General features: G+C 41.4%; 2 protein-coding genes across 2 annotated transcripts; one reads left to right on the top strand and one right to left on the bottom strand.

Moving 5' to 3' along the window:
* The first annotated feature begins 1,061 nt into the window (after positions 1-1,061).
* On the top strand, positions 1,062-2,075 carry Taar5 (trace amine associated receptor 5). The gene has a single exon (XM_048425578.3). The coding sequence runs from the start codon at positions 1,062-1,064 to the stop codon at positions 2,073-2,075; it is 1,014 nt and encodes a 337-aa protein (XP_048281535.3).
* A 10,464-nt stretch (positions 2,076-12,539) lies between these two features.
* LOC125394491 (trace amine-associated receptor 6) lies at positions 12,540-13,814 on the bottom strand. Its single transcript, XM_048425369.3, has one exon. It carries the CDS (start codon positions 13,812-13,814, stop codon positions 12,777-12,779), a length of 1,038 nt encoding a protein of 345 aa, XP_048281326.1. The 3' UTR covers positions 12,540-12,776.
* Between the last annotated feature and the right edge of the window lie 362 nt (positions 13,815-14,176).

The raw sequence follows: 14,176 nt of genomic DNA, 5'->3' as shown, positions 1-14,176 counted from the left end.
TGCTGATAGAAGAGATCTGTGCATGTCTGTCCCACGTGGGAACTTCTTTTATGGGGTGACTAATTCCTGACTGAGTAAGTAATTTGAAAACTCTCAGTTTACTTTAAAATTTTTTTGCATGTATTTTTTTTTTGAGACAGGTCTGATGTATCCCATGCTAGTTTTGAACTTACTGTAGCACTAAGGATGGTCCTGGACTCATGATTCTCCTGCCTCTGCCTTCCATGTGCTGAGACCATAAGTGTGTGTGACTACATTAGGCTTAAATGAGAGAGCAAACCCAGAGCGCTGTGGATACTCAGAAAGCCCTCTGCACAGTGAGCTACATCCCCAGGCCCTCAGTTCAATGTGTTAGCACATGTTTCATACTCTACAGGTTGGTGTTTGGTCAATCAAATATTTGCTCATCTCAGATAGCTTCACCCTATGTGCTATATTTTTAAAAAAATGTGCAATGCAAAAAAACTGCATTTAGGATGTTTTTGTCCTTTTAATTACTTGTCTGCCTGAATTCTCATTTGGAGATGAGTTGGTATAATTAAAAACCTGAACTGACTGAATTACTGTCAACTTACTTAGCTACTGAAGGAGGAAGACAGACATTTTCTCCCAAGAAACTATGTGTTCACAATAGCTAATTTATCTCTTGGTTCATACTCAAAACTTTAAATCTCACTTGACAAATGCCTTATCAGAAAAGGAGAATGTTTTATGGTTTTTTTTTTTTTTTACACAACACTATGATACACTTTCCTCTGAGAAAGTGTTTAGCCCAGATCCTTTTTTTTTTTTCTTTTAAGGATATCATCTACAGTCGTTTCAGAAGAGCCTTGTCTGATGGACCGGCTAGCATAATCCCGTACCTCCAGGTCCAGGCCACACTTGATTTTCAGGGTGTCTTTGATCCCGTACTCAGGATCAATCAATTCAATCACCCTTTAGATTTTCTCTCCTTGATCTCATGCTGCGCATGTTTAAAAAATAATAAGTGAAATAATTTTTATTATTTTAGTAGAAAAGGTGACCAGATCCCAGAGCAAAACGAAGAACAGAACCTGTCAATGAGAGCTGCCCTGCTCCCAGGTGCTGGAGAGCAGCCTGCAGCGTTCTGCTACCAGGTGAATGGGTCTTGTCCTAGGACGGTCCACCCTCTGGCCATCCAGGTAGCCATCTACCTGGCCTGCACAATAGGTGTGCTGATCACCGTCCTGGGGAATTTGTTTGTGGTCTTTGCTGTGTCCTACTTTAAGGTACTCCACACTCCCACCAACTTTCTGCTGCTCTCCCTGGCCCTGGCTGACATGTTGCTGGGTCTGCTGGTGCTTCCCCTCAGCACAGTACGCTCTGTGGAGAGTTGCTGGTTCTTTGGGGACTTCCTCTGCCGTCTGCATACCTACCTGGACACGCTGTTCTGCCTCACCTCCATCTTCCATCTCTGTTTTATTTCCATTGACCGTCATTGTGCCATCTGTGATCCCCTGCTCTATCCCTCCAAGGTCACAGTCAGGGTAGCCCTGCGGTACATCGTGGCAGGATGGGGGATACCAGCAGCCTACACCGCCTTCTTTCTCTACACAGATGTGGTAGAGAGAGGGCTCAGCCAGTGGCTGGAAGAGATGCCCTGTGTGGGCAGCTGTCAGCTGCTGTTTAATAAGTTCTGGGGCTGGTTAAACTTCCCCGCGTTCTTTGTTCCCTGCCTCGTCATGATCAGTTTGTACGTGAAGATCTTTGTGGTTGCTACTAGGCAGGCTCAACAGATCAGCGCCCTGAGCCAAAGCGTGGCTGGGGCGGTCAAGCGGGAAAGAAAAGCCGCCAAGACGCTGGGCATTGCCGTGGGCATCTACCTTGTGTGCTGGCTTCCCTTCACCGTTGATACACTCGTTGACAGCCTCCTTAACTTTATCACCCCGCCCCTGGTCTTTGACATCTTTATCTGGTTTGCTTATTTCAATTCAGCCTGCAACCCCATCATTTACGTGTTCTCCTACCGGTGGTTTAGGAAGGCGCTGAAACTCCTCCTGAGCAGGGAGATCCTCTCACCGCGGTCGCCCACTATTGATTTGTACCACGACTGATTCAAGCAGGCAGGAGGACGGTAGTATTGCCATAGGCTGTGGTGTCTCCCTAGTTTCTAGGCACCTTCCTGGGCTTAAGTGGGGGAAGAAAAGCGTGTTGCTTAGTCAGCAAAGAAGTAAAACACCACTCTTACCCAGCATTCTCACAGAAGAAAGTCGGAAAAGGGCTGAGTGAAGTCATCTGAATACACAGTGGGTAAGAAGAATTCTGGGAAATATCCCACCTCTAAGTCATTGATTCCTAGACACTAAGAAGCAGAAGTTGAAGTTGCAGAGACCTGGGGTTTCCTTCCCAGTTTCCTTCCTGCGTCTGCTATGTGCACTGGACAAGTGGGAAAAACCACAGCCTTGACTCTTCCCTCTGCCATTGCTTTTTTTCACCAAAAAATTAAAGTTTACTCTAAAGTGACCTGAAAATGAGGGTCTAATCTAACTTTGGGAAACTCTGCCTGAGTCATAATTTCATGCCATAGTCAACACTTGGAGTACAAGACTTGGAATGTGTCTTTCTTGAAATGCTCGTTTTAGAATCCTTGCATCTATTTAGAACTTTGGAAGACATTTCTGTCCCTTTCAGTGTCGAATCATTTCATCTTGTTAAAGGAATATTTCCCTCTTTTGAAAAAATAAGAGAAACCTGAAATGTGCGATGTGGTCTGGGTTAATTAGCCACCCCTGGGCCTGTAATGAATAGTCGTCTTGTATGCTTGCATCACACAAACTAAACTCACTATGCTCTCACAAGTCCCAGCACGTGATTTTCAGAGGTAAAGCCAGTACCCAAGGCCCATGCGGAGAGGGAATTGGAATGAATTTCCACTAGCAGTTGTTACTAATAAGAGTATGTCCTGCTTCTGTCTCCTTTTGAAAAAATTCCTAGAGGTCTCTATTCACCCTGCTTCTATGGTTCGCACTGGCTCTGTCTGTGAATGAATAATTGCTTCTTTGTAAAATGTCTTTGTAAATTAATTTGAAGTTTCTCTAGTCCATTTATATTGACAAATGTGGATAAATGTTTATCGTTTTGCTAATCTCAATAAACAGACCACGAATGAATGCATGTGATTCTGAAACAACTTGCATGGTAATACAAAGATTAACCACTAAGCAGTTATAAGCGAAATAAGCATTTGCTTTCAGATATCAGCCTTTAAGGAAGTAAATATATATCACATATTTTTAGTTTCTCTTATATGTGGGACCCAGATTTAAAACCATATGTGTTTATGCTATGACTACAAGTTCTAAGTGGCAAATATCTTTGGACCTTTTGGGCAGTAGAAAATTCTCCTGAGATCTCAGTATGGTGTGAGACTTTGCTGAGTTAGCACTCTATCCCCTCTGTGCTACTGTTAGGAGGGAATCAGCCACACGCACACAGGCAAGAGCCCTGACCTCTGTGGTCTATGAACTTCTGAGTAGATAGGAAAGACCATGGACCCCACCTCCAGAAATCCAAAGGAAAATACTGTTGAACACATCTTTAAAACATCTTGAAAATAGCCACATCTGTAATATAACAATATGTGAAAACATCTAACAAACTCCACCAACAGGTATAATGAAATTAAAATTCAGAGTAGTGATGAGTTAATAAATTTACACAATATCAGCAATAGATATACTGAGGTATGAGAATATTAATTTCCATTTGTGATAATTATGAGAGCAATTGCTATGATCACTGCAGGCTCTGCCCAGATCAAAACTGGGACAGATAAAACTTTAGATATGATATAATTCATCGATAGAAAGATGCACTTCTTCGACATACATGATCCCCTTTAAACACGGACTCCAGGCACCCTTTCCAACACAATAGCTTTAGGTTCAAATATAAGCAAAAGGCAAGAGCAGGGAAATATCTCCGCTGCTGCTTTTCTTCAGCAAGAGCATCCCACTAGAAAAGAGGTCAAAAGTCTGATAATGGTGGTGGTGATAGTGGTGGTGTGTGTACATGCTTGTCTATATTTTTTTTTTTGTGTGTGTGTTCCCCCCAAATATCACTATAGTCTAGGGACTGGAGAGACGGTCCAGTGGTTAAGAGCACTTGTTACTTTTGCAGAAGACCCAGGTTCAATTCCCAACACCCACATCAGGGTCTGTAACTCCAGCTCCACGGGATCCAAAGTTTTTTTATGGCCTCCGTGGGCACCTGCACACATGTGGAATACACACACAGAAACACATACACATATACATATGACATTTAGATAAAAATAGTAATAAAATTATAAGGTGAATATTGTTTTATATGACCCTAACCAGTAGTTCATTCTCAATACACATTTCAATTTATTTATATTGTTTTATTCAGTTGAATCAAACCCAATGCCACATGTTGCTCCTCAGTGACTCCTGTTCTACACACTTTTTAAAGTAATTAATTAACTTATTTTACATGCTGACTGCAGCTTCCCCTCCCTCATTTCCTCCCAATCCTTCCCCTCTGCCCCAACCATTCACTCCTCCACCATTTTTGTTCATAAAAGGATAGGCCTCCCATGGATAGCACCCAAATGTGGCATAGCAAGTTGCAGTAAAACTAAGCACGCACCATGTGCTTAGGCTGAGCAAGTGTGGGAGCTGAGAAACGCAGGCCCATTTCTCTCACCATTGTCTGGCAGTCAGAGAGTTTGGGGAATAACAAGGTTTAATCACAGCTTTTTGCTCAGAAGGTGGCGGTCTGGTCCCTTATTGCAGTTAAGAAAACTCGGATAACTAACCATCCTGGCAGGTGGTCAGGAAACACCAATGTACTTTTGCTCGTTTGATTGTAGCTATGAGGTCACCTGGGGAGGAGGTGTTTTCTGCCTATGTGACTTGTATGCCTGACTTGAGTCATCCTGTTGCCCGGGCAACAAAATGCTGATAATGGGAAGTCTTGCACTGTCATATTAATGAAGCCTTTGTTACCTTCTCCCCCAATTTATGTTTCCTACAAAGGCTGTGGAAAATAAACGTGGGTGATTTCAGGATCTGAATAATCCCTAAAACTCCATCCTGATACTGTCTTGTAGCTTGTGTCTTTATTTTCCTATGCCTTTACTCTGGTAAGAAGTGTTTTTTGTTGAGGTTGGTTGTCAACAGGCAAAGTGTCCCAGTATGAGGAATAGGGTTCCAAAAGTAAAAGATTCAGAAATAGCCACTGCTCTTACTATTAAGAGGCCCACAAGAAGATCAAACTACACAACTGTCACATATATGCAGAGGGCCTAGGTCAGACCCATGCAGTCTCCCTGATTGTCGGTTCAGTCTCTGTGAGGCCTTGTGAGTCCAGGTTAGCTGATTCTGTGGGTTTGTGTGTGTGTGTGTGTGTGTGTGTGTGTGTGTGTGTGTGTGATGTCCTTGACTCCTCTGCTTCCTAAACCCTGAAGGTATACCTCTTCAACAGGATTCCCCAAGTTCAGACTAATTTCTGGCTGAGAGTCTCTGTCTCTGCTTCCATCAGTTGCTAGAAGAAGCCCCTCTGATGACAATTGGGCTAGGCACCGATCTATGAGTTTGGCAGAATATCATTTGGTTATATCCTAGGTCTGGTCCTGATGCTCCAGATAGTATTAGGGGAGGGCTCACTCTTGTGGCATGGGTCTTAGACTAGACCAGTCCTTGGCTGGTTACTCCCTCAATCTCTAGGCCGTTTTTACCCCAGTATATCTCATAGGCGGAACAGACTCTAGAGTGATCTCTTCTACACTCTTGACCTCTATTGTACTCTCCTTTCTCACAGGTCTTTCATGCGCTCTCTGTGCAAATGCCTCAGATTCATTCATGTTGGGTTTGGCTGTCTGATTTACCATGATCAAAGCCTTATGGGTCATTGCATTTGCCATCCTCAAACAGGAACTTAAAGAATAATACATGGTTGAGATACACTTCTCTCTTCCTCCATCAGAACAGATGGTCCCAACGAAAGCTGCTTCTTCTGCCAAGGCCTCAGAGATAGAAGACGCAAGAAGGAACAATTATATATATTTGAAACAGGACTACCACAGTCCCGCCGCACTCACATAACATAAGCAAACAAAAAGAGAAAAGATGACCCTAGGCATTATCAAAAAAAGAAACACTCACATAATTTGCTCCAAGAAGACCAAGTACTCACCAGAGAGCATCGATGCATAGTAGGTTTGGGCTGCTTGGAAAGACTAGACGCAGGAGTATCTAGAAATGTCCAGTATAGCAGGTAGTGGGGCTGTATAGAGTTCTAGCCTTTACTATCAATTCCACATAGAAGCTTACAAAGACCTTGCTACATTTAGTACTCAAAGATAAAAGTTCAAGGGCAAATGGTCCAAGTTTGGATAAGTGAGCTGCCCTGTCTGGCTGGAGTCTGCACAGAATGAAACAATGCAGTTTGAACATGGAAAGCAAAGGAGAATGTGGCAGGTCTTAGTAAAGATGGTGGCAGAGGTCCAGGCAGTTGGTGGCACAGCTGCAGATGCAAGCTCCTGTGGACCCACAGAAAACAGTAGTGGGAAGACGTGGGAAGCGCTCACTTGCTAGTTTCTAATTTGAACATAAAAGGGCAGACAAAAACAATGGTTTGATGTGGGATTTCTGTCTATGTGCTGTGATTACGATTGATAAGTAAAGGAACTGTTTTGGGCCTATAGCAGAGCCATCAGAAAACAGCTAGACAGGGAAACCTAAGCAGAATACTGGCAGAAAGAATGGCAGAGTCAGAGAGACACCATGTAGCCTTGCTGGAGAAGGATACTGGTACTTTACCAGGTAAGCCACAGCCACACGGCAATACATAGATGAATGGAAATGGGTTAAATTAAGATGTAAGAGTTAGCCAGTTAGAAGCTAGAGCTAATGGGCCAAGCAGTGATTTAATGAATACAGTTTCTGTGTGATTATTTTGGGGCTAAGTGGCCGGGAATAACTAGCAGCCTCCATCCAACAATGATTGAACTGAATTTCAAGGGTCAGCCATCAGTGGAGCAAAATGTTATTCAACTATGTGGTGAGAGTGGTCAAATCCACCTGTCACTGTCAGGTACTCTGCTATCTCAGGTTGCTTCCATCTAGTGAATTCCTTGTCTTCTTGGAGCATGTCACCAGTGTCCCTTGCTCTGACAAGCTTGGGCTCAACCTTTCTTCTCATACTGTTTTTATTTCTTAAAATTATAACCTTGATGATCAGGGCTATATATGTTAGTCACAAAGTAGACTTGAAAGTCATCTCTGTAATTTGAATTGTCATCAAGATGAGCTCCCCATAGTCAGCCTATACCAGAACTTCTACTGTGGGCACACAGCAAGGCCCCAGGATTTAGAGTCTGGTGTTCCTTTGTTCCCAAGGTGTAGTCAGCATGGTTTCCATCACTCTTGGCTGCTGTGGAGGACCATGAAGTGAGGGAAGAGTACAGTCTCTTTATCTGATAGACCTGTCACAGTCGTCCCTAAAGTGAATTTTACTTTATAGACTTCAGTGTTCCCTTTTAGGAGCACAAGATAGTAACCATCTTAGAGATTCCACAGAAAATGATTAAATGGCTGCCACATGACACATTTACCTATAATGAAAACAAAGACACGGATGGTCTTTGAGATACACCTCTGTTCAAATCTGTCTCTTCATCCCTAATTCTTTAGAAAGCATTTTTAAAAGACAAGTCTTTTGAAATAACTTTCTATGACTTTTATTGATTTACAGGAATATATATATATATGGAGAGGGGGGGTAATAAGGGAGAGAGAGAGAGAGAGAGAGAGAGAGAGAGAGAGAGAGAGAGAGAATGTATTAGATTGATTTCCATGACAAGGATTAAATAGTTCAATGAAAGCTATCTGCATGCCATAGAGGTTAAGAACCCAGTAATTAATTGCTCAGTAAGGTAGGATGCCTTAGCAGTTCCAACCTAACACCGAAGGACTGGAGATCCATAGATGATCCACACTGGAAGGATGAAGAACCTGGGGTCTTCTGTCAACAGAGGGTGTCAGAAACATCTTTAGACACATTCATTTCAGATATAGAAGCAGGGTTTCTCCACCAACTCCTTCATATCTGAGCTACCTACTGGAAGGGGCTACATACTTCGAGGATGGATTTTTTTTTCAGTTAATCCTTTTGGAAGACTCTCTAAGACATACCTGAAGGTTGTCTCTTAGGTGATTCTAAATCCCATTAAATGGACTAGTTGGCAAGTCCTAATGTAGCTTATGTGTCTCTATCAGAGACAAACAGGTATAACATTAGTAAGAAGCAGGAAAATAAGATTGTGAACCATTGTGATAAATACAATTAAGAGGCTGAAGGAAAAAATGAAAACAGTGAGTTGTCAATGTTGGCCTCCACAGTGACTTTCCTGATAGAAAAAAAAAAATCAAAGCAGAGACTCTGAGACTCTGAGAATGACCAGAACCACTCTGGCAAAGGTGGGAGTAATGAGTGATGTATAGCTACTTTGTACATTGGTATCTATAGTTAGTAGATGAGTAGAAGGATAGATGTGATATATACGCATATTGGTATCTATAGTTGGTTGATGGATAGGTGAGGGATGTATAGATAGATTGCACATTAGTATCTAAAGTTAGTAGATGGGAAGATGAATAGATATATTACAGAAACAGATCCCAAGACATGGATAACACTTGACAGAGAACTCAACTTTACTGTTAGCTGATGTTCTGATTTTAGTTAATGCTCTAAGCACTAGGACCCCAATTCTTTGTATCATGGTTTTCTTGGTGATACAGCATCATTTTTTGATGTTTTTCCGGATTAGTGGACTTTACCTTGTAGTGTCATTGGTTACAGTAATTTACCAGAACTTTTATTTTTCCAATTTTTAAAAGTAAGCTGTCATGTTTACAGAATCAGAAAAAGCAAGGTCAGGACAGTCATTTTGATACAGTCTGTGTCTATATTCTTCTATATTTTGGGGAGGGGTTAATACTTTTCTGAAGATTAAATTATTATGTAATTTTCTTCCTTACCTTTCCTCCCTCCCACTTACTCTCAAATCTATCTATCTGTCTGCCTGACTGTCTATACATAACATATATGTGTATATACACATATGTATACACACATATATCCTGTGCAATCCATGTACTGTTGTTACATGTATGTATATGGTTTCAGAACTGACCAGTGTGTACTGGATAACCAACTGGGAACCTCTTTCCTGGGAAGACTATTTCTCTTGCTATCAATGTCCCATAATTGTCTGTAATTCCTTGTCTAGGGTTGAGCCCCCGCGACATTTCTCCCTCCATGTTAGCCTGGCTTTTGGTATTGTCCTTGTTAGCTAGGCAGCCATGGTGATGACAGTTGATGAGTGTAGTTTCTCTGTCCTTTCTACAAGACACAATCTCACAGCAAACATTCTGTGCCTCTGGCTCTTACAATCTTTCCACCCGTCTTCTGCCATGATCCTTGAACCTTAGGTGCAGGAGTTGTGCTCTGGATATATCAGCTCAGAACGAACACCATCACTTCTCTATTTGTCAAGGCAACTTAGATATGGTTCCTTGTTGTAAAGAGCAAATAAAATTCACAGAGACCGTGCATGTTTCATCTTCAGGCAAGGCTACAGTAGGGCTCAGCCTTAACTCTTTCCTACCATCTAACCCCCTTTTACCTTTCCCAGGTTATAACAGAACTTGACTCTTTTTAGCTTTTTTTTTTTAATCAGACTGATGGCCTGTGCCAGGGTCCTAGGACTTCCCGTGCAAGGGAGAGATGAGGAGGAGGGGGGGGGGCACATGACTAGGAGGACTGGGAAAATTGTGGTTAGAGAGTTTGACATGAGCTAGACTATGTGAACCTCACGCCTTAGCAATAGAGTTAGAATTTGATTCTAAACATTATGGGACTTAGGTATTTAGGAACTAGTATGATGTGGCGGGAGTCATTTTGGAAGCACGAAGAATCTCAGCATCTTGACTCATACACGCTTGAGTCACCAAACCTAAGGCCACAGTCACCATATTTCAATGACATTGTTATTTAAATAACCGATAATTGTTTACCTCAGTCTCTGTCATTCTCAAAATTCTAAGTGATACACCTTCACACTGTCACCTGCCATTCATTTCATAAAGCAGGGATGGGGTGTGATGTGGTGTTCCACTTGCTCATTTCCTATACCTGGCCACTAGGTGGAGCAGTCCTCTTGACTTCTGACTGAAAGATAGCAGCGTGGCCTTTTCAGGCTGAAGCAAGAAGAAAGCCTCTGGTTAAAAGTCATGAAATCCAAGGAACCCGCAGTCGCAGGTGTGAGGCAGCTGCCCAGGATAGCGCTCCAGCATCACAGGGCTTCGTGTGAGCCAGAAATAAACCTTTCTATGCTAGGCTCTAGAGGTACTGTCTTTTTACTTCAGCAATGTATAACCTATTCCTGATTGGGGACCTGTAGCTGGTCTCAGGGCTTTGGGAAAACTTTGAAATAGGATGCCAAATACTGTGAACACATTATGTGTGTTTTGTGAGGGGAGTGGATACATATGTTCAATGTGAGTATGATGTAAAAATCATTTTAAAAATCATCGACAGGATAAACTTACATGTTCTCTTAAGTGTAGCATTTATTAATTGAATTCTTTTGTGATATTTCTTCTTGCTTGTCTTAAATTTCTTCTTGTTTTTAATTTATTTTTAACTTCTCATTAAATATTTGTTATATATCATAATAATTCTATAAAGACATTTCATTCAAATATATCACACATTTCAACCATATTAATCTTCTCACACCCTTCCCTTTACCCTCTTTCCATTAATACTCTAAACTCATTTCTATTTTTATGTTATATATATATGTAGTTAAGTGCGCATTATAAATGCACATGTGTGTATGATGCTCTATGTCTATGTAAAAGCTGGAATCCACAAATGAGAGGAAATATATGATATCTGTCTTTCTGAGTTTGAGTTATTTCCCTTAATATGAAGATCTGTAGTTGATGATGATCCAATTAAATTAAATTCTTCATTATGGCGAAATCAAACTCCATTGGGCATATGAAAAGTTATCTTTATCCATTCATTTGTTGGCAGAGGCTGAGTCCATGACTTGGTGATTGCAAACAAAACCACAAAAAACATGGATGTGCGATATTATCTTGTGTTCTGACTCAAAGTGCTTCGGGCGTGCACCTAGAAGTGGCATGGGAGACCTAGAAGGCCTAGAAGGCCAATGGGAGGTCTGCGCTCTCTCCCCTTCTTGAGAAACCACCATTCTAATTTCCAGTACGGCTAGAGTAGATAGTATTCCCGAAGCATTGTGTGAAGGGTTTCCCTTTCTCCACATCCTCACCCGCAACTAATGCTGTTTATGATCTTAGTTTTCATTATTCTGGATGGAATAAGACAGAATGAACCTCAACGTAGCTTAAACTTGAATTTCACAGATGGTTAAGGATGTTGAACTAATTTTCCATATATTCTAATTTTTCATATACTTATTGACCAATTTCACTTCATCTCTTGAGAATCATCTGTCTATTTCATTAGCCTATTTCTTGGCCGGTTGGTCTGTTTTGTTTCATTTTTTAGTATTTAGGTTATTTGTTTCTTTATATAGTCTAGGTTTTAGACCTGTGTCAGAGTGGAGAGATAGTAATGATTTTTCTCCTGTGCTGTAGACTGTTAAATTTTTATTTTATTTTACTTATTGATTCAGAGAAAAGAATTTGAGCTTATTTATTTAAGACATATTTGCAATGAGCAACATTGCTTCCTGCCAGAGATGTGGCTAACAAAAGTAGGAATGTTATTACCTGTTTCAGGGCATTCAGCACGAATTTCATGATGGTGCACGCATGAAGTTCATGTTTGGTCAAAAACAAAAAGGTAAAACAATGACTGTTTGAATGCTTGCTGTGAATTTATATCTTACATGGCTACTGAAACTCACAAAGTCCTCATTGCAGTTAAACTTCTTTAAAGAAAACTAGAGCCTTCACTTAGAGAGATTCTCATTAATGAACAAATCATAATCCATGCACCTAAGCAGACCAGTGTGACATAGGGTTCCATGTGTCACATGTATCCAACTTTCAGCCAGAAGAGCATCCACATAATCACAGCACCTCTACTCCAGGAAGTCTAGTGGCTTCTGTCTCTTACTTTAGGAGAGGAAATCATGGGCTAGGAGGACAATAACTTGCCGACAATCACTACAGCCTAATAAAGGCGATGCTATTTGTAGCTGTCTTCCTGTATTCTGCGACATCTCACAAAACTGAGTCAATTATATTGGGCAACAATGTCCCTTTTGTTTAAGTTGTAGTTGAAAGATCCAAAGAAAGCAAGAACTGGGGGAAGCCTATTCATGCATGAAATGAAATGTTTAGCAGGCTGCTAGGGTCAGCCTAGAAGCTTTGTAAAGAAAAGAGGAAACCATCAGAGGGAATCTTCGATGCTTTCAGAGAATATACCAGGATTAAGGGAAAATTATGGATTAAAAGAAGGAATGGATAGAGGAAATTAAATGTAAGGAGTGTTGCATGCTCAATTCTACAGTAAAAAGCTAATAAAAACTTAACATTTATTGGTCCAGTTAATATTTTCAGAGAAATGGCATGCAAGGTGCACATCCGAACAAGACTAGAAGATGCTAACTCACTCTGTCTAGTGTGAGGGCCATTATTCTTTCCCATTAAGGGTCTTCCTAGACTCTTTAAAGACTCAATCCATTAGAAAATTAAACGTACCTGTAAGTTCCTCAGTGCCTTTGTTTATATTTGCTCAGAGAACAAGTTCATAGTGGCTGAGCTGTTTCTGAACACCTGGCCACTCATAATAACCTTAATAGCTTTCTTAAACCATGGATAAAATAAAGCATAGATCAAAGGATTCATGGCTGAGTTGTAATAAGCACACCAGACACAGATCTCATATATGTAGGCAGGGGTGATGAATCCCATAAAAGCATCGATTAATGAATCAATGCTATATGGCAACCATGAGATCATGAATGCTATCACGGTAATTCCCAGTGTTTTGGCTGCTTTTCTCTCTCTCTTTGCAACTCTGGCTTTGTAATTCTCTGAGGATGATTCTGTTTTGCTACCAATATTTTCTATCTTTTTAGCCTGTTGCCTAGCTACCAGAAAAATATTACCATACAGAATTATCATAACAAGCGTTGGTATAAAAAAGGAAAGAAAATCTATTAGCACCCAGTTCTGATTTACAACTACCTGACACCCTCCTACACAGTTGAGGGCATTGGATAATTCTTCCAGGCCATTGTCATAGACGCCTGTGTAGAACACAGCACCACTGTACACCAGGGGCAGAATCCAGGAGATGCTGATGCAAATTCCGGACACAGACACCGTGAACTTGGTGGGATAGACCAGAGGGTCAGTGACAGCGATGTACCTGTCGATGGAGATGAAGCACAGGTGGAAGAGAGAAGCATAACAAAATGCCACATCACAGCAGGTGTGGAAAGTGCAGAAGCTTCTCCCAAAATACCAGCAGCTCTCGATGGATCTGACCATGCTGAAGGGCATCACAGAGACGCCCACCCAGAAGTCAGCGCAGGCCAGAGAGGCGATGAGGAAATTGGTAGGAGAGTGCAGCTGCTTGAAATGAAGGATGGAGATTATCACCAGGAGGTTTCCAAACACTGCCAACACAGCGCCAATGCCGAAGACGGCATAGAGGATGACCCGGGGCCCAGGCGAATAGGGAGTTTTCACACAGGACCCGTTTACGTTCTCATAGCAGAGCTGTAGGACTGCTGGCGCAGATGAGTTACTATCCATGCTGCCGCTGTCTGCATGGGCAGCAGGTCTGCATTCGATTCTCCGGAGTCAGGAATTCTGATTTTCACTACTGTAGAGGGAAGAAGTACGCATCAATCCAGTAGAATGACAGAGGCTATTATGAGATGCTAAGTCTAATAACATTTTTCATTTTTAATCCTCCTGGCAACTGTAAACATTCTTTGGAACAAAATAAGATCCAATAAATTAGATATGGTCGGAAATTGTTAAAGCTGAATTTCAATTAACAAATGATCCTTTTTTTCTTAACTGACTAAATTTTCTTTGATTCCTAAATGTTTTTATGTTTTATTTTTACCTCTAGTGTTTCTCTGGCAGCAGTCGTAACAGTGGATGCAGAT

The sequence above is a fragment of the Myodes glareolus genome, chromosome 1 (genome assembly GCF_982192425.1).
Source record: "Myodes glareolus chromosome 1, mMyoGla1.1, whole genome shotgun sequence".
NCBI lineage: Eukaryota > Metazoa > Chordata > Mammalia > Rodentia > Cricetidae > Myodes > Myodes glareolus.
Note: the sequence above shows the minus strand (reverse complement) of the source record. Positions and strands in the feature narration are given on the sequence as shown.